A 27,080-nucleotide genomic window follows, 5' to 3' on the forward strand; every position below is an offset into this window, starting at 1 on the left:
TTGTTAATATTATGTGTTATATTTATATACAGTTTGATTGAGCATGTGTTTCCTCTTAAAAAGTCATAAGTTCAAAACTAAAAAAAAGTAGAATATGTATATTTTCATAACATTTATGGACTTACCAATCAAATCTATGTGAGGAAATAAATCCTTTATCCCACAAACATAGGATCTCATACACTCTATTTTTTTCCTCAATATATTTGTATCCCTCATAAAAAAATAATTTATTTTATTTAATAAATAAAATTTCAATTATTTATACCTACAAAAATTAATATAAAACATTTTATTTAAAACGATTTTAAAATTTTATTTAAATGGTATAAGTTAATTTTATACTAGCATTTGCACCAGATGTTGCAAAGGAAACGACGTAAAACATAAATTGAAGAATGCAAATATTTAATTTTTTAAATAAATGAGAAATTTATATTGAAAAATATTAATTAAAGTAACATTTTAAAGCTTAATCCAATTTAAGCCATGAGATGAAAAAGCTAAAACATGGATAGTTGACAGTATTTGGTAGGTCGGGGGTGGAAATTTAAGTTTAAATGCATAGCAATGTAAATATTATTATCTCATCTCATTTTATTTTGCAGCATATGTTCGTTTGTAAATTCCATGAATTCCATTGCATATGTTCGTTTGTAAATTCCATGAGTTGCATTCCATCGGTTGTCTGAACCAATATTTAACTGTGCATATTATCATTTTTTGTTTTATGTACATTGTTATTATGAACTTCTCCTTCTCTCAGAGTTTGAAATGGAATTCATTCGTTCTAATTGCATGCTTCCAAAAAAAATTGATATTTTGAGTAATTTGATTAGACTTACACAAAGGGGTCTTCTCTAGTTCTGTAGGATCTTCTCTAGGATGTTATTCCAGTATGGAGTTTACTTTATATCACTGTTAATACATTATTAAAAACTATCACTAATTATTTTAATGAAAATATAGAGAAACAATTAATTTCCCCTTCCCGCACCTAAAAAATTATAGAAAGTAATGCATGCATCCCAAAAATTTATGAAAACAAGCATTTCGATTAAAAATGAATGCAATGTAACCCAAAAAACCCTATTTGTCTCATCTCATTTTATTTTGCAGCATATGTTCGTTTGTAAATTCCATGAATTCCATTGCATATGTTCGTTTGTGAAGTCCATGAATTCCATTCCATCAGTTGTCTGAACCAATATTTAACTGTGGATATTATCATTTTTTGTTTTATGTACTTTGTTATTATGAACTTCTCCTTCTCTCAGAGTTTGAAATGGAATTCATTCGTTCTAATTGCATGCTTCCAAAAAAAATTGAAGTTTCCCTCCTGCCCTAAGTTCGATGGCATCTCCTTCTTGCCTGAGGTGTAATTTCAACGTTTTGGCTTACTGGGTTCTTCTACCAGGGTTTTACTCTTGTTGAAGTTTCACCAGGAACAAAGTTTGTATTTGTTTAAACAAGACCTATTCCGGCTTGCAAGGAACCTTTGTCTCCTGTTGCGGTTGGATCGTTCCATGAGCTGCTTGAGGGTTTTGCGCTCAAGTTAGGGAGTTCTTGGGAAATTACCCAGGTGAGGTTACCCCATTTTCTAAATAACGTTGCTATTAATGTCAGCTCAGGAATTGATTTCAGTTTTCTTTTGTGTGCTAATATTTGGAATTATGCTCCGTAGGTTTGGCAAGGGCTCTTGACCGCGTTGAGGGAAAAGCCTCCTAAAGATTTCTACCTCCTCCTTACAGGGCTTGCACTTCTGGGGTTTTATTTGGGTAAGCTTGTAAGGTTCCCCTCCTGTCCTAAGTTCGATGGCATCTCCTTCTTTCCTGAGGTGTAATTCCAGCATTTTGGTTTACTAGGTTCTCCTACCAGGGTTTGACTCTTGTTGAAGTTTCACCAAGAATGAAGTTTGTATTTGTTTAAGCAAGACCTGTTCCGACTTGCAAGGAACCTCTGTCTCCTGTTGTGGTTGGATCGTTCTGTGAGCTGCTTAAGGGTTCTATGCTCAAGTTAGGAAATGAAAATTCCAAGAGCATCTGAGCAAAATCCACTGTAACTCTATCATATAAATATATTACAGTCCAGTATGGAGTTTACTTTATATCACCATTAATACATTATTGAAAACTATCATTAATTATTTTAATGAAAATATAGAGAAACAATTAATTTCCCCTTATTGCACCTAAAAAATTATAGAAAGTAATGCATGCATCCCAAAAATTTATGAAAACAAGCATTTCGATTAAAAATGAATGCAATGTAACTAAAAAGACCCTATGTCCCAATTAATGACAGTTGAAACTTCTGACAAGAGTTCAACAAACTTGTAATGGAAATAGTCAGCTTGCAATAAAATAATCCAGTTCTAAAATGCAGGGACTAATAATGATTACGCTTGCTTCTGTTTCATCTTTGCCCTTTCTTTATGCCTGAGATATGCCTAATTCCAATAATATCTTGTTTACATAATTTTTTATATATAATTTTATTTTCTCCATGTTATTATGAATATCAAGTATTTTATGAGGCATTTGAATGGTTTAGCGAAATATTTGTTTTTCCAGTTGTATCTGGAAACTTATATTGTAACTAAAATAGTACTTTGCCGAGGAATTTGAATAGTTTAGTAAACAATTTGTTTTTCCAATTGCATCTAGAAATGCAGTGGAACTGAAATAAATAAATCTAGTGTTGTGACTCGTAAAATAGTTATATCTGATGTCGAGCAGAGTTTCCACCAACAGGTTATTATCATTAGAAGAGCTTGCTATACTGTAATGGAAATAGTAAGTGAGCATAAAACGAATACTGAAGATCTGGAGAAGCCAACAGCGTCTGATGAAGTGACTATGAATGATCGGCTTGTTGATGAGAGCAAGACTGGTGGATTGAGGAACGCAGTGAAGGATGTTATGTTCCCTGATCTGTTTCGACGATATAGGAATCAATAAAGGATGCATAAATATATTACTGGTCTTCAGTATGCATTCCCCATCCTCGAATGTTTGCCCACATATTCTTTTGGTCTCTTCAAATCCGATATTATCTATCGCATTATCATTACCATCTTTTCCATTCCACAGGTATAAGCTACCCAAAGATTTGGCTTCTCTACTTCGGTACGAGAGATACATATGTCCCGAAGGCATTATAGTATATTCACATTCTCTCAAACCATGTTAGATGTTTCTTAATGTTTTTTATTCATCTGATCTCGGCTTCAAATGAAAATGGTAAACAACTCATAATACATACTAAATCAATGGGATGATACTGCACAAAATTTATAGAAATAAACTGTAAATCTCATTCAAACTCTAGCTTTTTACTGCACATTAAAAACTCTTCCCCTACAATTAACCAGAGCTTTGGCTTGAAACGCATTGGAAGAAATAGAAACATTGGAAGAAACAGAAACGCCAATGTCTGAAATGCACACCCAGAAAGTTGTGTCGTTGTACTTGTCGGGCATCACAACTCCAGTTTTCCTCCTGCGCTCCGTGGCAATTGCTCTCCTCCTGCGCTCCGCGGACACTGCGATGCCAAAAGTAACGAGAAACCACGCTGTAATTGGTTATGCCTCCTACGCTTTACAACCACTGCTCTCCTCCTGCGCTCTGCGGACACTGCAATGCCAAAAGTAATGAGATACCACGCTGAAATCGGTTATGCTGACCAGTGCACAAACCATTTCCCAAATGAATTTGTAACCATTTTGTAACCATCCTGATCGAATAGTTAAAACTTTTGCAATCGTCTAACATAGGATCCTATGGCGTACGAGGATAACAGGTGGGCAAAGAGGGAAGTTCATTTAAGAGGGAATGCCTTACGGCATAAAAAATAATAATGAGAAATTATAAATGAATGTTATAAATAATGATGACCAATTTATTATGGAGGAATTTATTATAATTGGAATAATGTCAAATCCCCGGAAAATTGGTGGGATTTTTTAAATTTATTAAAAGTAATGGACCATTTTGCTAAATAATATTTTCTTATATATAAATAAATATTATAAATAATAATGAGGAACTAAGACATTTGTGATCCATGATGGAGAATATTCTTTCGGATTAATCACATGTAAGGATTGGGTTGAAGTTTCGAACCAACTAATGTTGTTCATCCTCAGGACAAGGTGAGAAACCAATGAATATGAGAGAATTAATAGTAGGGATGCATCAATGTTCAGGGTAAGCCATTCAAAAAATAGCCGTTGGTGAAGAATTATTAAGTGATAAGATGTTTATTAAAATAACAATTATTTAGTTACAAAATAGCCGATATGTAATAATTAATTATTTCATATCAAAAATGTAAATAAAATAATATTATTAGGGTTGACCTATTCAATGTGATTTAGGTAAAAGATATAATAATCTAAAAATTAATTAATATATTTATCGATTAAAATGACAATTATTTTATATAATATTAATATTATTTAAATAATAATATTAGGTTGAAGATAAGTTGTTATGAATGAATTGGTTAGTGATAATATTAAAAAATATAATTTATTTACCAATTCAAATAATAATATTATCATTCTAAAAAATAAAATAATTCATATGACATTATTAGGGATGACTTGTTCAATGTGAGTTAGGGATGTCATTAAACTACATCCCCAATAGCCTTCATTATTTTATTCAATTTTGAAGCCCCTTTCCAAATCTGCAACATGTCCATGTTCTCTGCCTGCATCATAAAACGGGTGCTCATCAGGAAACACAAAGGGGCCTTTCTTTAAGTTGAATACAATGAACTCATAGAGATTGCATGATGAAAGATTAATTGTCCGTCAAAATAAAAGATATGAGATTCACAATCAGATTCTTCATTATGTTCACATTCACCAGCAAGACAACCCTAATAGCTTCCTCCTGGATCTGGCACATTATTGTCTTCAAGATGGTGAGGGATAGTTTCTTGTAGAATATTTATCCCTAGAGCAAACAACATTGTTCAGTCCCAATTTTGGGCCTATGTTATCCTTTAGAGTAGTAGATTTATCACAAGGAGGTTTTCCAATAGTCTCCTTCAAGGTGAGCAAGAAGACCTTCCTTTTCTAAGCCTACCAATAAGTGTTGGTGGGTGTCTCCAAAATATGCATTTCCGGGCCCCAACATTTGAGAAAACATTCAATGAGAGCTATCATAGAAGATATGCTCTTCAAGATGCATAAGTGCTTGAACCCGTCTTTCTGCGTGTACTCCAAACAAAGAAGAAATAATTTTATGATGGCAAGCTAGAGGAACTAAAATTTCCTTTAGAGATGAGAATTGTTGTGACAAGGTCTTACCAAAAACTTATCACCAATTTTAGAAACACTAAGGTTTAGTTTAAAGAAATTAATTGTAATATTGGATTTAATCAAGATGTTCGCCTATCCACTGAATTATTTTCACACATATGTTGAAGAATTAGAGGGTTGTTTAGAAAAAGCAAGTTGTGTCAACTTAAGTATAGCTAGTGTTTTCATCCCGCTTCTTATGTTGCTGATATTGATTTTAGAAAAATAAGCCCACATAATCTCAACAAGAAACTAAAAGCTCTAAATATGTGGTGTACAAGACCGTGGTAAACACTATGGAAAACAAGAAGCTTTTGTGATTTCTTCAAGCACTAGCCAAAACCAAACAAAGGTTAAATTAGGTTGGCATTAAGATGTCAAATATTTTATTAATGATTAGGCTATAAAGGAAGAGGTCCCTCTATGGATTGACAATAATATTAAGCATGTTATTGCAAATTCTACATTTGAGTAATGATTTTCGTATGATAATGAATTAGAGGATGAGAGAAAATATAAAAACTATAAGAAGGTGATCAACATGAATATTTGGACTAGCCTAAAGAAGTAAATCAATATTCCCCAAATAAGGATAAACTCTCACGACATCCATATTGAAACTGGGGATTGGACAATTTATAAAACGACACAGTGGAATAATTTGTGCTCGTTGTAACATAAGATGGGCCTCTTAGAGTATTCTACTTCCAACTACTTTAAACCACAATTACAAAATGTTTGTTATAATACAACATTTCTAACATTTTCACTTATAGAACCTATAATGATTTATCAATGTTTGGATTAAATTTTTTGGAGTGCACAATAGCATTTCCTTATCTTTCCTAATGTCACATGAACTAAATTTGTTGTGAGATATCAATCATCCTTCTCATCATGAATTAAAGATATTTAATTAATGTTAATAAGAAAATGAACATCTCCAAGATAAAAAAAGCTTTATATTGAGTAATTGTCAATTCCCAAAATGCCATGGGATTAGAGAAAATAAGGACTAATATTCCCAAGTGGATTAATTCTCCATATTTTTCCCAACAAAGAAAAAACACAAAAACTCCACTTTCCATTTTTCTAAAAATGACTTCCGGGACTTTATAGTGTAAAATTATTTTACTTTTGAAATCACTAAAATTTTGTAGAGAATATACAAAATCATTAGAAATTTCAGTATTTTTCTAAAAATTTAGCAAGACATTTTATAATTTACATATTAGAGACTAGTAACATTTGTCAAATTTTCTATCATAAATTTCTATGTTTAAAATTTTCCCTACATTTCCCTTAAATTGTCCAATAAAATTTTCAAAATGTTTACTATATTATCAACCTTCTTAATCTTTTAATCTCATAAAATATTTAAAAAAAAATAATCTAATTAATCTCCTACCATGTTAACAGCCTATAAATTATTTTTAACTAATTTCTTTAAAATATCACTCTTCTAATAAATGTTTTTAATTGCAAATCAAATTTCCCTATTAACTATAAATTCAAAATTTTGAACTTAATAATGAAAATAAATTATTTTTAACTAATTTCATTAAAATATCACTCTTCTAATAAATGTTTTTAATTGCAAATCAGATTTCCTTATTAAATATAAATTCAAAATTTTGAACTTAATAATGAAAACACAACGTAACGTTGATGCATTTCAATAACATTCAAGTTTGTCTAACATTCATACGTTCAACGGCTTTTTTGGAATTTATATTTCACTCTTCATTTGCAAAACTATAACTACTCTCTTGCCCCTATGGTCTCTTAAACAAAACCTGTTTAGTGTTTTACTGCGGGTCAGACTATCGGTGCGGTGAGTTAAGAAACTAAAGATCAAGGAGCGCGACTTTCCATATGGATTCTTGAAAAACTATTAAGGGAAGCCACCAAACAAAACCTAGCAAGCCAGTTAGTCGGAGCTCTGAGGAGACATTTCGATATGACGGGAGTCAGAAACGGATCAGAAATGTTGTACGGCAGAGTTGAAAGTGTGGAAACCCTAAATTTTTAAAATAGGTGTAAAAATTATAATAATATTTTTTTATTTCCATGTAAGTTAATTTTATATTAAACCTAAACAAAAATACATAATTTAATTACCCTAAATTATAATAAATTGATTTATTAAAAAATTATATTTTAAATTAATTAATAAAAATAATAATTTGTAAATCAATCAATATATTGATAACATGTTCCTATCTCTAGTTGAGAGTATTTGTCCGTTAAAATTCACTGTAAAAGATATAATCCCTTTACAACTTAAAATAAGTTATGTTTAAATAAAATATTTAATATTTATTTTTATATTTAATATAAAATTAAGACATAATATTAATAAAATATTCACAAAATTGAGTATAAAAAATTAGAAAATCCTTCTACATGCCCGACCATTCCTCTTACGAACCCCACAATGGCAGCGGAGCAGGAACGACCGATTATCGATCCAAAGAGCGGCTATTGCAGAGACAATGGAATTTATTACAGCAAAAGAGATCCCATCCATCTTCCTCCACCCACTCAACACTTGGATGTCGCCAACTATATTTTTTCCCATCACCACCACACGCAGCAGGTCGCCTCCATCGATGCCTCCAGTGGCCACTCGCTCTCTTATCCTGCCCTCCGCCAAAATGTTAGAGCACTCGCTGCCGGACTGCATGGCCTGGGGATTCGAAAAGGCGACGTGGTACTGGTCATATCTCCCAATACCATCGCCCTTCCATGCATTTACCTCGCCATTCTCTCCATCGGAGCAATCCTGACAACCGCCAATCCGCTCAGCACAGAGGCCGAGATTAAGAAGCAGGCAGGGGATTCGAAACCGGTAATGGTCTTCACCCCACCAAATCTGATAAAAAAGGTCCGTGCAACGGGATTGCCATTCATTCTCATAGAGGGAAACACAGAGGAAGGCTTGGACTCGGGCTATATTTCTACTTTAAACCTCCTCTTGCAGTCCGATATTAGCGGCTTCCCTTCAGTGGACATCAAGCAGGAGGACACTGCCACGCTTCTCTACTCGTCGGGGACAACGGGCAAGAGCAAGGGAGTCATCTCCACGCATAGAAATCTCATTGCCATGATATCAGGAGTTCTGAGCGGTCGTGACGATGTGGAGGGAAGGGAGAATATATGTTTATGCTTCATCCCGCTGTTTCATGTTTTTGGGTTTTTCTATACACTTGCTTGCATTGCAGCTGGGAGTACCATGGTATTCATGCCCAAATTTGATTTGGCTGAAATGCTTTCGGCCATACAGAAGTACAAAGTGAATTCCGTGCCCGCTTCTCCACCCATTCTCGTCGCTTTAAGTAAGTCTCCTCTCGTTGCCAAGTACGTTTTGACTTCGCTAAGCTCGATACACTGCGGTGGAGCTCCTCTTGGCAAAGACGTCATAGACAACTTCACTGCTCGATTTCCAACTGTTCAAGTTCTACAGGTATTCATACCTAATTCGCGAATTTCCCTGCCTCTTTCTGATGTCAATTTGATTTTGATTTGATCTTGATCAGGATTGGAATTGTAACTCCCTGTTTATTACATTATTACACACCCCCATTTTATAACTCGTCCACTTCAAGCCCGCCATGTTCTGCCATGTTTATAGATTCCTTTATCATTGCAAGTTTGATGACGGGAAGTCACTCTCCCGTGGGGTAAATGAGAAAAGTCCATTACTTACCCTATATATATGCCCTGGAGAAAAACTAGGCCTTACACACAAAACATGCCTCCGTTTATCATCAGTGTTGTTCTTGTTCATGGTTCAAGCAAAACTATCCCTATGCTCCCAGAGACATAGCAGGCTTGGTTTCCTCTGTTTCAACTTGCCAAAACCCCCCAATGACAAAAGGCTAAAAGATTACTGTTATTGAAGGTAGTTATTATTTATTTTGTAGGGTTATGGATTGACAGAGTCTAGCGGGTCCGTAGCCATGACTATAACGGATGAAGAAAACGAACATTATGGAACGGCAGGCTTGCTTGCAGCTAATGTAGAAGCTAAAGTGGTGGACACAGCCAGTGGCAAAGCTATGCCTCCCAACCATAAAGGCGAGCTCTGGTTGCGAGGACCTACAATCATGAAAGGTACTTCCAAGTTATCATTTCATCTGTTCTTTCGAGACTACGACATTTTTTAACAAATCTGCATACCTTGCGGATTTCAGTCGTTTTTCAATTTTCCTATTTTGAGATAGTGTTTGGATAGTAACCCGATCAAATCTTAAACATTTAAATCATGAAGATTAAAAAATTCTAAGCAGCAAGTGCAGAACTCCATAGACATAGTGAGAACAATTGTGCATGGTAAGCAAGCGGTACCCAAAGCTCAAAATTGCATTCAAAAATCTATAGCAGTTCCACTAAAGACGCTTAATTTGTCTCCCCACAAGTGCACACCTTGTGCCTCTTGTGAAATTTTAAGGGTGGGTGTATGTTCAGTACCCAGAACCATCTTTTCAAACAGGAATGGTATTCCCCGGCAAATGAATCTAGCCTCTTGTGAATTTTAATGGTGTATGTTAGGTCGACAGAACCATCTTTTCATATAGGAATGGTATTCCCGGCAATTGATTCTATGTATCGAAAAAGTGGTCCATGCAACCAGTCCGATAGTTCTCCATCCCTACCTCCCAAGGCACACGTTCAATATGATGCCATAGCACTCTCATCGGTATATTGTTTTTTCCCAGCTTCTGGCTAGTAAATCTTAAACATCAAAATCATATAAGATAAAAAATTCGGCAGCAAGTGCAAAACTCCATAACCATTGTGAGAAAATGGGAGCATGGTAAGCAAGAGGTACCCTAAGCTCAAAATCATATTAAAAAATCTATAACAATTCCACGGAAGATCCTTAATTTGTCTCCCCACAAGTGCACACCTTGTGCTCTTGTGAAATTTTAAGGGTGTATGTTCGGTACCTAGAAGTTCCTATGTCACAGGATCCGGCAAACTCAAACCTTGAGGCTTGAAATTCGTAGAACCCAAAAGGATCATTAATTTGTCTCCCCACAAGTGTGCAGTTGTGCTCTTGTGAAATTTTAAGGGTGGTTGTTCGGTACCTAGATGTCACATGATCCGGTAAAGTCGAACATTGAGGTTTGAAATTTGTAGAACCCCCAAAAAATTTGAAACTCCCTCAGGTTCACTGAACCTAAAGGCCGAACATGAAGTTGAACTTGACCCAATACGAATTTCAAGGCAATTTTTTCCGAAATTTTTTAGATTCAAGGTAAAAAAATCATTAGCGTTTCTAGGTGAAAGTCAGCCGCACACATTCCCGCTGTGCCGCGCAGTATTACACTCTCGCCCCACTGCTTTTGCTTTCCATTCTTCGCACTTATAGGTCGAATTCTCTCGACTGTAAGTTTGTAATTGACGGTGTGCCCTTTCCCACTCAATCTCGAACCCTTGAGCCTTGTGTTTTTTCGTGACTGCACAGTAAAGTAATCAGTTTGTTTGGAAGTGAAACCCTACTCGATGGATCGTGCGGGCATGCCCTCTCTAGCTCGAGCAATAAGCCTCAAATGATGAATCCTTGAACCCTTGGCCTCATTTCTAATTTGCTACGACTGCGGGCTTGGGCTTGGATTTGCTAATGAATGTCATTGATGATTGGATGTTATTATGATTAAGTTATGGAGTTCAATGAATGCCTGCTAGATTTTAGAGAAATTAGACCAGAAAAACTTCCAAAAAGTCACACTAAAGACAACTAGTAACTCATGCATATTTATTGATCAGGATTCTTACTCATGCTTATTGGTGTTTATTTCTTCTTATTTTATGTTTTCTCTATATATATATTCGAACCTAACAGTGAACCTCATAAGAGGTTCATCAGAAAATTTGAATTGACTTGAACTTAATCATTGCCAAACTCAATTTTGAACCCCAACCATGTGACATATAGCCCAGAACCATCTTTCAAACAGGAATCGTATTCCCCAACAAATGAATCTATGCTTTCAAAAAGTGATCCATGCAAGCAGTCTGATATTTCTCCATCCCTACCTGCGAAAGTACACATTCAGTATGATGCCATAGCACGCATCCATATAATGATTTTTCCCAGCTTCTGGCTAGAAAATATATTAAAGTTTTAGCTTCTCCATGCAGGTTATTTGGGTAATGATGAAGCAACTGCATCAACTTTAGACTCAGAGGGATGGCTGAAAACTGGGGATCTATGTTACATTGATGAGGAGGGTTTCCTTTTTGTTGTGGACAGAATAAAGGAGTTGATCAAGTACAAAGCATTTCAGGTACAAAGCATTTCAAAGACCTTTTAAAGTTCAATACGAGACCCAACATAATGATCTTCTCGGAAAAAACATATTCTTTGGGCAGGTTGCTCCAGCAGAGTTAGAGGAGTTGCTCCTCTCAAACCCAGATATTAGTGATGCTGCTGTTATTCCGTGAGTAGCATTTTAGACTTCCTGATCTGATATTTTCAAAGGTCTACAGATACCTGGATTTACCACTTATTGGTCTGCTATATTTTGAAAGATTTACATATGGCAGGATTTACCACTTATTTAGCTAATAAATACTTTTTAAGCTTTAGTTAGAATTCAGCATTTGGGCTTATAGCACAGACTTTCTCTGCAACATTAGTTGATGAGTTTATTCGTTTGTACATTCATCCAAAGATTCTCTTATACATCTTATTTATTGAAGCATTCAACTCTCTGTCTTTTGAGTGTGTATGGTAGGTATCCTGATGATGAAGCAGGTCAAATACCAATGGCATTTGTTGTGAGGAAGTCTGACAGCAATCTCTCCAAAGAGGATGTAATAAATTTTGTTGCAAAACAGGTAAATGAAGCTCTTAAAGATTTTGTTTGTTTCCGTACCCACTCTCAACCTAAAACTTTAGTTTCTTTTGTTGGAGATCTGATAATTTCCAAGAGAAAATATCTCTTATGTTTGGGTGCAGGTTTCACCATACAAGAAGATACGCCGAGTAGCATTTGTCAATTCAATTCCCAAGTCCCCGTCTGGCAAGATCTTAAGAAAAGATTTGATTCATCAGGCTCTGTCCACTTCCAGATTGTGATTCCTACAGTCAACCTTTAATCTTTGTGAAGCAGTCATCTGCTAGTTTTTTATTTAAACAAAATATTTTTTATGTGTCTAGTTGGTATAATCTCATATAGGTGGCGATGAGCATCGAAGCATTGATTTATTTGTTTGATCATTTGTATCATGCAAAGTGTAATTCTGCAATCCGACTTCCCTGGCAATTTACTCTTTAGGTATAGATGGTTGAAGAAAATTAAAATATTTCATTACCATTTCCCTTTGTTCTATGGGACCAGCGTCTGTCATGTTTTCAGAACAACTAAACATACCTGTAGTCTCTGTTTGCATAAGTCTTGGATATGTTGACCTTTACGTATCCCGTTGAAAGATGAAAATTGAGTTACAGAGAAAATTTCTCTGTTTGCAGAACAACAAAACATCATTGAGTTACAGAGAAAATTTCTCTGTTTGCAGAACAACAAAACATGCCTTTGGCCCCTGTTTGGATAAAATCTTGGATATGTTAACCATTATGTCTAGCATCCTATTGATGAATGAAAATTGGCAACTTACAGAAAGCGTTTCTCTATTTGGTGTGCAGAACGTGTAACATTTTGATCCTACTTGTGATATTTCCTTTTTAAGAGGTTATAGGCTTAAATCCAGAGGGGGTTAGAGTATGTACATGAGTTTCTTGTCCCACAAATAAAGGGATCTCATACACCTATTCGGTGTCTGGGTTAGAGTATGTACATGGGTTCCTTGTTCCACAAATAAAGGGATCTCATACACCTATTCGGTGTTTGGCTTGGCCATGATTTTAAAATTAGATTGTTATAATTAAATACTTATCTCAAAACTTGTAACATTTTTATCTTTGGCTTGGCCATGATTTTAAAATTAGATTGTTATAATTAAATACTTATCTCAAAACGTGTAACATTTTTATCTTACTCATTGTATTACAATGAAATAGCTCTCAATTTTGGAAATAGAGAATTAATATCAAATCTTGTTTTTGATTTGGAAACTTGATTTTTATTTTAAGCTGGTCAGATTGTAAGCTCAAACATAACTGTACACTTATCAGATGCCCACCTTCTCCACACAAACCGGGAAGGGCTTTGGTGAGCATGCTGTGTAACAAGGGCACTGTCCAGTGACTAGGGATGTGTTTCAAATAGAGAGGGCTGATGATGAAAGCTCATTAGTGAAAGTGGTCATTGCAAGTCCAACCTATCTACGTCTTTTGAAGGGAAACCGCTTGTATTGTCACTCATACTCAAAGTATTCTGAACTAGGTCGGGTTAGCCGGCCCAAAAGATGTCATACCTTTGTTTTTATGTTATGCCGTTTAACTGTCATTTTCCATTTCATTCAGCGATGGAAAATGGAAACCCTTAAAAAGTTCAATTTGAATTTTACCTTGGAGTCTGGACACCATGAAGCCACTCAAAGCCTCCCATGAATATTAAAAAGGTGTATTTCAAGCATAGATCAGCCCAAATTGCCTCATGTGGCAGCTGCCAAACTATCATTTATGATGTCTCAAAGTGAAAGTCGAATATGTTTTAGGATGAATTGAGTAAGTGGAAGCAGGGATCTATGGTGGATGAGGAAATTTATAGATCCACAAAACTATTAATGTGATATATGCCAAAATAGAACCGACTATAAAAGATATACATTATAGACACTTGGATATTACATGGACTTAGAAGATGGACATGTTCCGAGAGTGAACCCAAATAATTATGAAATTGATGTCAGCGATGAGAAGCATTGACCTTTGACAAATGAAAATTAAGCTCAATGACAAATGAGAATTAAGCTCTCACAATCGCTCATCTCAGGTCAGAAATTTTGAACCAAGATATTGCATATTTAATTACAGAAGACATTGCTCCAGGGAGCAGCACTCGTCGAAACCCTCCTCCGAAGTCATTTACTGCATATTTACTATTGGATATATATATATAACACAACGTGAACAATGATAATAATCCTAATAAGGTTGATAATAACCCTAACAAGGTTGCATAGTTAGCTTTTTTTTCAGTTCAATTTAATTATTGGATTTTGAAAAGTATGAATGAACTTTCACATTTTAATAAGGGCTATATTGTAGATACTTCAGCTTAGTGTAAATATAGTTAAATTAAAATAAAAAATGGAAGGGGTGATTCTGTTTAGTTTAAATATAGTTAATTAAAATAAAAAATGAAACTTTCATTAGGGGCGATTGAGAGAGATGTAATCATAATAACAGGAAAGTACAAGTCTTAGTTTTAGTTTTAAATTTTATGTGCATAAAATGTTGAGTTTGATTGTATTAACTTTCAGTTAATCATCTTTTTTAAGTTTGTTGTTTCATAGTTAATATTTTTTTGACCAAATTATTTTACAAAATCACCAAATTTTGGAAGTAGAACACTCATAATGTAACATTATGTTGTTAAATTGAAATATTTTTATACTTGGGTTTAATGTGGTAAAACCAAGTGCCTTGCGTAGTCACAAAAATGACTAAGTTGGAATATCTCGATGTTAGTTATAATGTAGGAACTCTTCATATTATTTTTAAACGTTATTATTAATATTATATGTAGTGAAATGGATAGTCACTTATGTTAGGGCCTTATTCAATACCTAGAAAATGATATTAGAGACTAAATGTTTTTTTTTTTTTAGTCACTTATGTTAGGGCCTTATTCAATACCTAGAAAATGATATTAGAGACTAAACGTTTTTTTTTTTTTTTTTTACAACATGGTGAATCGGTAACTGCCTGGCCTAATCTAAGGGAGACCCAGGATCAAACCTCAACGCTGCCACTATAACACCAAGAGCATAACCAACCACCTGCAGTCGGGTATACTAAGTCTCTATGATTTTAGCAAGAGCAGATTCACGGGAAAGGGGAATCCGCCCCTCTAGCCGCCACCACAGCAGGTCAATGTACTCAATGAGATTTGAGATATTAGAGACTAAACGTTATTATTAATATTATACACAGTGAAATGGACAGTCACTATGTTGGGGCCTTATTCAATACCTAGAAAATGATATTAGAGACTATTACGAGGATTTTGTTAAAACCTTCATATGTCTTGTGTTTTGAATATGGCATGTTATGAATTATTTAAATGTAATTTTTTTTAATACAAAAATTTAAATTTTTAAATTCAGTTGGTGAAAGGATTTAGGAAATAAAAGAAATGTGATTTTTTTAATGTGTTTTATTATAATCAGCGAAAATTTTAAAATTTATACTTATTATAAAGCATAGGAATATTAGTGAATTTTACTAATTAAAAAAATAATTATAAAATGTTTAACAATATATTTGTAAAAATATTTAATTTCATAAAAATTTAACATAGTTTCAAATTTTGATGTTTTTTTTAGTAAAATATATTTCCTTTTTAAAATATAAAATTTGGGTAAATTGTTTTTAAGAAATAGAAATTAATAATTTTTTTTGACTTATTAAATATAAAGAATAACTTTTATAAGAAATTTAGCCCCTAAAATTTTGACAACATAATATAAACTTCAAAGCTTCTCAAGTTTATAGTTACAATAAATGGTCCTATCCCACATGTTATAATTGATTATTCTACGTTAGAATCAAATTCCAAATCAATATCCTCATAATTATTACAGGTCACACATAATTACGAATCAAGAGTCACATCCCTTATAATTCACCTTTGTATAATTATTACAGATCAAACATAATTATGAATGAAAAGTCACATCCCTTATAACTCATCAATTTTGAACCCACATGTTATAATTGATTATTCTACGTTAGAATCAAATTCCAAATCAATATCCTCATAATTATTACAGGTCACACATAATTACGAATCAAGAGTCACATCCCTTATAATTCACCTTTGTATAATTATTACAGATCAAACATAATTATGAATGAAAAGTCACATCCCTTATAACTCATCAATTATGAATGAAGAGTCACATCCCTTATAACTTATCTTTGTATTTGATATATATATATATATATATATATTTTGATAAAACCAAAATCAAATACTTTAAAAATAAAAATAAAATATCAAAATTTTCAAATTCATTAAACATGTTTTTATTTATTAAGCTTTATATTAACCACAAATCATATTATAAACCATTAATTGATATTAAAAATAAAAATAATATAACCGTGATGCTTAATATGGGACTTAGAAACATGTTGATTTATCAACAACTTTGTAAATATATATACATATATATAAAATTGCCACGTCATTACTTGCCTCGAGATATTCCCATTATCACGGGATTTCTTCATTGTTCATGGCTAAATATCTTTACACCATAGCGAAACAGTACAGGGATAGGTTTTTTGGGTTTTTTGAATTTATGTTTTGAGAATAAGGGTTTTTGTGTTTATAGTTTTTTGAATTCGTGTTTTGAGAACGTAAGGTTTTTTGAATTTATGGTTTTTGATAACGGAAAATTATTGTTGGGGAATTTGAATGGAATTAATAATTTTTAAGAATATATTTAAATTTTGTAAAAATTTATAATTTTATTTGTTTGGGAAATTTTTTGTTGCCAAAGTGTTAAATTATTTTAAAATGGTGTAACTCTGAAACATCTTACAAAAAATTAAAGTGAAAAAAATGTTCAATAAAATAATTTTACTGTTTATTAGCTAAACCCCAAATCTCAAAATCAGATTTCCGATATGATAATAACTTACATAAAAAAATATTTGTGATGGGTCATTCATGGGTTTTACTGATTTTAATACAAAGACTCATTGGAAACAAAACAATTTGTGTCTCATCCATCACACAAGGAATACTTTCACAGTTGAAGGAACATGATGGCATTAATTAATTTTGAAGTTTGCCCCCTTCTTTATTATAAAAAGGGACTAATTGTTCCACCTATCAGATGTATGGTTATAAAGTCCAGTTCAATGAAGGAGGACGAAGCGTGGCCCAACATTCGCAAGGAAAGATCTTCGACCCCCGAGTGAAGGTTCCACGTGGCATGATTTCTATGGAATATGCAGAGATGTCCTTATCGGTTTCCAGCTACAAAAATGCCGATAGGTGTCTTTCACTGCGGGCTTGGGGTCGGCAAACCCTATTCACCCGAGCTAATCACAGACCTTGGTTTTCGTTGTCCTCAGCCCAATTGTAATATTCCATATGGAACTGCTGCGTGGTGGACTCCACGGATTGTCAACATGAAAGCTCTTGCAATTGTCGTCATCCCCATCTACAACTAAGTTGTACCCATGTCTTCACCTACCGCATGAAAAACATGAGCAGTGGATTGGGAAATTATATGGCTTGCGTGAAAATGAACATGGCCGGATGAAGACTTTGTTGGAGATTGCCCCGAGTTATTGTTACTCTCAAAACTGTCATCATCGCCATTTACTGAAGGAGACTAGGTGCTTGTGTATGACCAGGATAAGGATGGGGGCATGCAAGTTTAGGTGCCAGTGAATAAGCACCCATTTATCCAAAATATCCAGAACCAGGGAATGATCCTGCAGAGGCAGAGTCAGCAACGATAGAGACAGAGGCTTACAACATGGCATAGTCGGTTTCAAAAACATATAATAGGGTTTACTTTACTTTACCCAACTCACCATAAAGAAATAATACTGGCGCGAACAAATAGGAGTTCTCTATAATAACCACTTGTGCCACTTTGAGAAGTTAAGAGTTTGAAAGCCATTCATTTTAGTAGCGGGTTGAACCATAATCCGTATACCCAGTCACAAAGTGCCACTGCTAGTCAACTTTGTCAAAGTGCTTACCATGTCTTCACCTACCGCATGAGAAGCATGAGCAGTGGATTGGGAAATTATAGGGCTCGCTCCATGCCCATTTATAACCCATGGCCCAATCCTGGTACTTACTCCATGCCCATTTATAGTGTTGTTAGGTTCTGTGCCTGAACTAGGTCATCCATTTTTCTTATGGTCGTTCCCTGTATCTGAAATGACCACCCATTCCTACACAGTCTCCTGCCCATGCTCATCATGCTCATCACCTCAGTTCATTTATTTCCAGGCTCCCAGCCTGTCTATTCCTGTATTAAATTGCATTGAACAGGCATGGAAGCATGGCCTTTGTTCAGTTTCATCATTCAATTTTCCTTACAGTGTGGTTTGCAGGTGCAAGTATATATTGAATAGAGGTGGGGTGCATTATTACCTATTGTTGTTTCAGGAAAATCATCTATTACCTGCTACTGTTTCAGGAAAATCATCGAAGCTGAAGAACATCCAACTTCATCGAACCTCAAAGACCTGAAGGATTTGCTTTCAAAATCAACAGGTAACTTGTCTGTGCCTGTGACAAAATTTGTTTTGAATCTTGTCTTTCTCTATGCCTCTGCGAAAATGTGTATGCTAAAAAGTAAATAAGCTTCGATCCAAAGAAATCATAAGCTTAGATCCAAAGAAAACCAAACAAATGTGCATAGCCACTCTGTATTCACTTGAGAAAAGTTTATATACTTCAAGCAAATATTAATTGCTTTGGTTTGATATTAGACTGCCTTAGATGGTAAGTCAAACTGGTTGTATCTATTAAAAAAAACTGATAATTATTGACAACTCAGAACATGTCTTTGTTACATATATTATGCTAGTTGTGCTCATACTCAAGTCTCACTTCAAGGCGTAGGTCTCAAATTCACCTATAGTATAAGCTAAGAATGCGAACCACGAATTGGCCATTTTACTGTTCAATGATAAACATTTAAGTATTCAAAGCAGAACAGGGGTCAACACTACAATTTAACAACACCTATTCTTCAAGGTACTAAAGTATAAAATTTGGGCATGCAGACCCACCAACATGACGCCACAGCCAATCGAAACATCTGTGAAACAAAAGTGGGCCAGATTACAATATCGAAAGTATAAACTTGTTGACGGTGCTGGATTCACCAACATTCAGGGGATCTCCCTGGTATGAAGTCCCAACTAGACCTCACATCATTTGGTGTAGGAGTCCCATCTGGTATGATGGCCCGATTTCCATTGTCTTAAAGGTTTGCCTTAGCTCTTGCTTGTGAGCACATGAGAGTGGTTTGATTTGTCTTTGAACAACGAGGTTCGCGTGCCTGGTGAGTGCTTAGTGTTTCTTGTGTCAAGGTTCTTTCACTATAGAGGGAGAGGGTGAGAGTGAGTCTCAAGTTGAAAGAGAATAGTGCCAACTTTGTCAGAGACACACAACACAATAGGACATGCGCATCTTCCAGCAGAGTATTCAACACGGATGTGGTAGTCACAAACACACAATGAACAGATAGCACGTACAACACCCAGCGGAATATTCCAGACGTGTGTGACGATCATTATAACAAGTTTATGAGAATGGATCTGTCAAGTGTTCGGTGGAATAGTCCACACAGGCGAGACAACGTTAACGACTGATACAACACATTTTCGAAAGCATATGTACTTCTAGAACAACCGAAATAGTTCAATCGTCTTAATACAGGTTAAAGCAACATGCATTACAAGCGTCCAAAGAATAGTCTTTCAAACGAATACAATACATGTGTGAAAACATGTTGGCATGTTATCAGGCTTCTGAATTAAGCGAAAGTTCCAAGACACATCGGTACACATCACTAACCTCGATAGCGGGGCGCTGGAGCCAATGCTCGCTCCTCAAAGAAAATACTACAGACTCTCAAAGTTATGTGGGAGGAGCCAAGGTGAAAAAGTCCTTTGCATGTACAAATGAGGGGTATATATAGCATAGGGTGAAACTAACCCTTATGATTGTTCGACTTTCATCATGATTGTTTGACTTACATGACTCTTCAACTTTACATGTGGTTCTCTTGGACTTCCATGTTACATTAAATTGATTACAATAGTATGGCTCAAAGTAATGATGTGGCCTATTAGTGTTAGTCTTGTCTGCCTGTCACCAGTGATCAAATATGCTTTTACCAAGTCTGTCAGGAGTCTCAAGGTCAAATTTTACCATGTCACTAGGTTTTCACAGTAAAATTTGGTCACTGGCTAGTTTGTCTAGGAATGTCTCCATCCTTTTCGAAAAATCACACATTCTGGTCGCCTACCTCACTCAGATGAAGGAATCATAATAAAAATGATGTTTTCATTATATCAGTCATCATCATTACCATTGCACTCAGTCTCATGTCTTCATTAAGTCATTGGGGTTTCCAAGTCCATCCTCCTTCCATGTGTAAATCCAGCATTAAATGAATCATGATAAGCAACTCTTTGCTTAAGTTTTATGAATTTTCATAAGTTCTTCATGGTTGCAATCTCAAGGTTCCAGAAGAAGAAGCCTCACTGTTCAAAAATATAAAGAGTAACTCAGGTTTTAGCTCTCTAAAGTGGCCAAGTTTAAAAGGTGAAAAATCAGGTTTTGGAAAGGTATGTGGGGCATATATTTTGCCTATAAAAACCCAAAAGGTTCCAAACTCATTTCATTTACTTCCTATTCTCCCTTGTTCATCGAGCTCTCCCCTCCATTAGTGAAAAAACACAGGTTTTCTGGGCAAATTTGGTCAAAATTTGGTGGCGCTGCGCTTCCAGAGACTGCGCTGCGCTTCTGAGGCTGGCGCTGCGCTTCTGGACACTGCGTAGCGCTTGTGCCAGAGCAACCCAAAACTCTTCCAAACTCACCCAAATTTGATTTTGAAGCTTGCAAACTTATTTCTTGCTACCCTAAGCTTGTTCACAAGTAAGTATAACTCTTTTGATTACCTTTTCCTTTGGCAAGATGAATTCAAATGCAAGTTCTCTTCATCTAGGGTTTAGGTGAAATTTTCATGCTGCAAGCTAGTGTAACTAATGGTTTGGTTAGTTTTGATATTGAAAACATGTAAATCTTCCACCTCACACCTTTGTACATGTTTAAAACACACTTTGATTCACTAAATAACCTATCAATCCTCAGATTTCCTTACATTTACCTAAACCCTAGCTCATACCTAGCATTTTGAGCAGATTTCCTAGTAGCTCTGTTTTTCAATTTCTCCTAGACATTTCTTTCCCTCATTTCACTCCATTTAAGATTCATAAGTTGCTTGCAGCCCCTATTCATCTCCTAAAAATTTCCCTACCATCATTTCCTTTCCTCAAACCCCTCATTTCATCATTTCACTCATTCCTCACTATTTTTCCATTTTCCTGTTATCTAGGGTTTCTACCATCATGGAGGGAGATTCTTCACCAGAGAAGAAAAAACACCATAAAGGAGGAAAAATCCTCAGATATGAGCCTAACAATTGCAATGAAATCAACTCATCACCCTTCATCAATCAATGTTTTGAAGATGTAAATTGTCTAGAGTTTTGCAAAAGGGTATGTGAAGTAGGTTTCCATGAACAATTGACTGATTGGATTGCCACTCATCTGAAAGGGGAAAGGGCCATCATAGCATGGGTTGAGTTTACATTTTCAGTGGTTGCCATTTCACTTGCTATAGGGATACATGATCTTGGAGAATACTGGCTTAAAGGTATGAATTTGGATCTTGAACATTACAGGTCTTTCTTGAAATCACCCTACAGGGAGACCCATACACACATCATCCCATTTAGGTACCTATTGGAGAAGTATGCACCATTAATGAAGGTTGTCATGAAGTTTTTCACCTGTGAGGGAAGGTTTTCTAGATTGTATGCATATCACATCCAACTTCTAATGCACTTCACAACTAAAAAACCTCTCAACATGTGTAATTATCTATGTAGAAGCCTTGTTAAAATGTTTGAGAAGGTACAAGTGAAAAACAAAGAACACTACCCTAGTATTTTTCATCATAACTTGATAAATATTGTAGTTCTCCATTAGCTTGCAGAGAAGAACATGACATGGGATTCATTCATAGAAACAACTTTGCAATGGCATGAAACTACTGTTTCGCTTCAGCATCAAAACATACCAACACAACAAATGGACGTAGGATCATTAAGAAAGTAAGAGGAGGTTCGTAAGGCACCTAGACCTGAGGTAACTAGAATATATCAAAGAGGAAAAAGGCTTGTGTTTACTTCTCAGGTTGAGAAAAGGTCCAAGCCTTCTACATCGGAAAAACAGGGATCACATATGCAAGATGAAGACTTGATTGAGCATGAATTTGAGTTGGTGGACTTGGAAACAACAAATGAGCCTTCAAAAATGCAACAAACTATCAAAGAGAAGGATTCTCATATAAGAGAACTCATGGAAAACATGGAAAGATAAAGGTTTGTTATCTCATTCCTTGAATAAGAAAACATGATATGTAACATCAAGCTCAAGCAGTGGGAAAACAAGCTAAAGGAAACCCTAAAGGACAAAAATGAGAGGGATAAATTGGAGATGCTTGTTGAAGCATCCATGAGGGCTTGACATACACCATTTTGCATCTCATGACCAATTTTGAAGGATTTCTGAGCATTTTTGGTTTTTTGACTATTTTGGTGCCAAATTCAGAAAATTAGATAGTCACAGAAGCGCAACGCCTTGGCGCTGCGCTTTTTCCTCAGGCCTTCAAATGACAAATGGCTTGCATTTTTGGAAAGCTAATGGCCTCCTCTCAAAACCAATTTCATCATATTTCTTAGAGAGGGCCCAAATTTTGAAAAAAAGGAGAAAAAGGGGTCAAAAATCAACATTCTACCCCTCTTTTTGACAGGCGCTGCGCTTTTGGAGACACCTTGAGAGAATGAGTTTTTGAATGCCTTCCCATGGGTCATTTTCAAAAATTAAAGGTGTTCTGTAAACTAGAAAGGCAAGGCTAATTTACCGTTCTCTCATATCTCAATTTAGATGTCAGGAAGGCACCTTAAAGTGGGCTCAAAGTTGGCGCTGCACTTCTGCAAATTTCTAAGTTTTTTATTTAAATTTCATTGTGTAATTTCCTAGTTTTCAGTTTGACTTGGTCAAAGTCAAAACTCTTGATGTAATTGAAGTAGTTCAAGGTTATATGATGTAATCATGAAATAAATAGACATGATAGGTTGTTTTTATGGTTTAATAGGCCTCATTAAGGAAGCAAAATCCAAAACAAAGTCTAAAAGAAGTGTTTGTATTTGACCTTCTCACTCTCACCTGTTGGTTGAGAGAATCTTGGAAACAGTTCCACCACCTAGGAATTCGACTCCTGAAGGTGGGGAAGTGGTTCAATTGAGTCTATATGTATCATTTCTCATTCAGAGAGAAGGGTTGGACTTTTGTGGAGAAGACTTGTATCTTATGTTCTCTTGCAGCTAGTACAACAACAATTGCAACTACATTTCGGGAATTCTAGTTCAGTGAATCTATGGTGTTGTTTTCTTTTCCTATCAGTTTCTAATGGATAAATCATCTCTTTTTACATGATTTATCTTCTTCCTATGAATTTCCTTATAGTTATATAGACATAAATCTTGAATTTAAGCTATGTTTATGTGGAAATCATACTTGTGTTTCTTTTCTTCTAAAACTAATGGATCCATGCTTTCACATGCTCATTAGGTTCTCTTAAACTCACAAATCTATACTACATTGACAAACACTATAAGTGCACCATAACACACTGATATCTAGCTCCTTTTTATACTTATCACTGCATACTTGAAGCCTAGACCTAATTACTTGATCTAAACCCTAGTCCAGCAAACAAAAAACCCTAAATTCACAAATACTCAAAACAAAACTTGCATATCTAGCCTAAAACATTTTTCTTTACATTTATTCATTAAAAAATCCTTTGAGAGATCCCTCTCTGGTTTAGTAGGGCTAGCTACCAAACTGAAAGTGGTTCGAGGTTACCTCTTTTGATCTCCTCCTCAGCCTAGGAAATTGTAGGGGATAACATTTTGGTGCCGTTGCCAGGGAAACGACTGATAAATCATTCCTGGGAGTTATTTTAGAGATTTCAAGAAAACTGGTTCTGTAGTTGACAGTTTCCAGTATCTAAAGATAGGTTGATTTTACAAATTTCATCAAGTTTAAGGTGGGAAAAAATTTTGGCTCCTAAAAGACATACTAGGTCAAATCCTGACCCAAATCCACCTTTTATTGTTGAAGACCTAGAAAAACTGCTCAGAAAACTCAAGTTACCCATCTCTAAAAGTGTAGTTCGAAAAATAAAAAGGACAACTTCTTTGCCTAAAAATCTATTTGCTTTTGAGCAACTTCCTTTTGATATTCAATTAGAATTGTCTCTTTCAAGGTCAAAATCTAAGTCTTTCATTTCTGAAGTGATATCTGAACCTCTTCAATTTGAATCTCATTCCCATTCTTCAGAATCTCTATCTGCTAGAGTTGATCATGAGTTGTGGTTTAATTTTGACAAACTTCAAAGTCTTGTTGACCAGCTCCAAATCACTATTGAAAAAGCCTATATCCAATATCAGCTTGAATACTTAACTGTTGTTTCATCCTCTACTACACCTCCAATACATCTACTACATCTCCAAATACCTCAGCTACCTCATCCCTTCTTCCACTACCTCCATTAGTGTCATAATATTTACCTACACAACCCATTGTAGTACCTCCACCACTTCCAGCAATCATGGCATGATTTTCACCTCTTATGCTACCTGCTCAACTTGTTGCTTTGCCTCAAAACTATTGTCAAAGACTCCCTCTATTTGATGGAAGCTCAGAAATCACAGCCCAACATCATGTTGATAGATTGATAGATTTTATTGATTTGGAAGAAATTGATGAAGATGATGCTAAGATGAGGATAATAGTTTACAAAAGATTCTTCGGCGAAGATCACATGAAACATCATTTGTCGACACGTTTCGAACCAACCAGTGTGGTTCATCGTCAGGACAAGTTGAAGAAACAGATCCAGCTAAGCAAGTTAAATAGACAGAGCAGAGCCTCCACCGGCTAAAGAGACCAACAACTACTTTTGACTAGGTACCGGGGTCAAAACCCTTTTTAATAATTGAAGGGAAAAAATTACCCTAGGGGAACCAATAAAAATAATTTTATGATAATAGTTAGTTAAAAATATTAATAAATAGTTAAAATATTAAGTAAAAATTAATTCATGATACTAGTTAGTTAAAATAAATAGCTAAAAATTATATTTTAAGGAAAAGAATTTTCCTAGGGGGACCAATCCCTTAAACTAAATTAAATAAAAATAATTTAAAGATAATAGTTTGTTAAAAATATTAATAATCCATGATAAGAGTTAGCTAAAATAAATAATTAAAAATTATATTTAAGGAAAAGATACCCTAGGGGACCAAAAATAAATTAATAGAAATAATTTAATAATAATAGTTAGCTAAAAATATTAATAAATAATAGAAATGTTAGTTAAATTAATAACTAAAATAATTCATAAAAATCATTTAACGATAATAAAAAATATTAATAAATAATTGAAATGTTAGTTAAAAATAATATATAAATAATAAGTTAAAAATAAATTAAAATTTTATAAAAATAATAAATAATTAAAATGGTAAGTTAAATTAGAGGAATTAAAAACAGGACTATTCTTATGAAAAAAATAAATAATAAATAAATAAATAATAATAAATAAATAAAAGTTAATAAAAAAAAATAATAATAATAATAATAATAAATAAATAAAATGAAATAAAATAATTAAATAAATAAATAAAAGTTAAAAAAAAAGGGACGACTAGGTCGAGAGTGCTGGTACCCAACGCCGACTGATCTTCCAGCCATCATCTCTATTGAGATTATTCGGCCTCTTTTCAATCTCAAGCGCCTCCCTAAATTTCCGATGTTGGAAGTGCAAAACCTTAGCAATAACACTAGCTTCCTCAATACAAACATGATGATTGGTCAGAACCAATCATCATGTTTGTATTGAGGAAGCTAGTGTTATTGCTAAGGTTTCGCACTTCCATCATCGGAAATTAAGGGAGGCGCTTGAGATTGAAAAGAGGCCGAATAATCTCAATAGAGATGATGGCTGGAAGATCAGTCGGCGTTGGGTCCCAGCACTCTCGACCTAGTCGTCCCTTTTTTTTTTAACTTTTATTTATTTAATTATTTTATTTCATTTTTTTTAATTAATTAATTAATTAATTAATTAATTAACTTATTATTATTATTATTGTTATTATTTTTATTAACTTTTATTTATTTATTTTATTTATTTATTTATTTTCATAAGAATAGTCCTGTTTTTAATTCCTCTAATTTAACTTAACATTTTAATTATTTATTATTTTTATAAAATTTTAATTTATTTTTAACTTATTATTTATATATTATTTTTAACTAACATTTCAATTATTTATTAATATTTTTTATTATCATTAAATGATTTTTATGAATTATTTTAGTTACTAATTTAACTAACATTTCTATTATTTATTAATATTTTTAGCTAACTATTATTATTAAATTATTTCTATTAATTTATTTTTGGTCCCCCTAGGGTATTTTTTCCTTAAATATAATTTTTAATTATTTATTTTAGCTAACTCTTATCATGGATTATTAATATTTTTAACAAACTATTATCTTTAAATTATTTTATTTAATTTAGTTTAAGGGATTGGTCCCCCTAGGAAAATTCTTTTCCTTAAATATAATTTTTTAATTATTTATTTTAACTAACTAGTATCATGAATTAATTTTTACTTAATATTTTAATTATTTATTAATATTTTTAACTAACTATTATCATAAAATTATTTGTATTGGTTCCCCTAGGGTAATTTTTTCCCTTTAATTATTAAAAAGGGT

At 34.2% G+C, this 27,080-nt stretch overlaps 1 protein-coding gene across 2 annotated transcripts; it reads left to right on the forward strand.

The window, feature by feature from the left end:
- Window positions 1-7,710: 7,710 nt before the first annotated feature.
- Window positions 7,711-12,639, forward strand: LOC149144861 (beta-phenylalanine coenzyme A ligase-like). Of its 2 annotated transcripts, none has more exons than XM_089448622.1 (6): window positions 7,711-8,777; window positions 9,238-9,427; window positions 11,462-11,607; window positions 11,693-11,760; window positions 12,046-12,160; window positions 12,282-12,639. In XM_089448622.1, exons 1-6 carry the CDS (start codon window positions 7,749-7,751, stop codon window positions 12,399-12,401), a joined length of 1,668 nt encoding a protein of 555 aa, XP_089304748.1. In that variant the 5' UTR covers window positions 7,711-7,748; the 3' UTR covers window positions 12,402-12,639. The 2 variants fall into 2 exon arrangements, with proteins under 2 accessions (XP_089304748.1, XP_089304749.1); XM_089448623.1 differs by having other exon boundaries at window positions 7,712-8,777; window positions 12,058-12,160.
- Window positions 12,640-27,080: the final 14,441 nt, after the last annotated feature.

The sequence above is a fragment of the Pinus tabuliformis genome, chromosome X, assembly GCF_031772625.1.
Source record: "Pinus tabuliformis cultivar Carrire ecotype Pingquan chromosome X, CPIR1, whole genome shotgun sequence".
Classification (NCBI taxonomy): Eukaryota; Viridiplantae; Streptophyta; class Pinopsida; order Pinales; family Pinaceae; genus Pinus; species Pinus tabuliformis.

Coding starts and splice junctions, on each gene's coding strand:
- LOC149144861 (XM_089448622.1), top strand. CDS start 7,749: ATGGCAGCGGAGCAGGAACGACCGATTATCGATCCAAAGAGCGGCTAT. Junction 11,608..11,692: donor TCAAGTACAAAGCATTTCAG/GTACAAAGCATT, acceptor TTCTTTGGGCAG/GTTGCTCCAGCAGAGTTAGA. Junction 11,761..12,045: donor AGTGATGCTGCTGTTATTCC/GTGAGTAGCATT, acceptor CTGTCTTTTGAG/TGTGTATGGTAGGTATCCTG.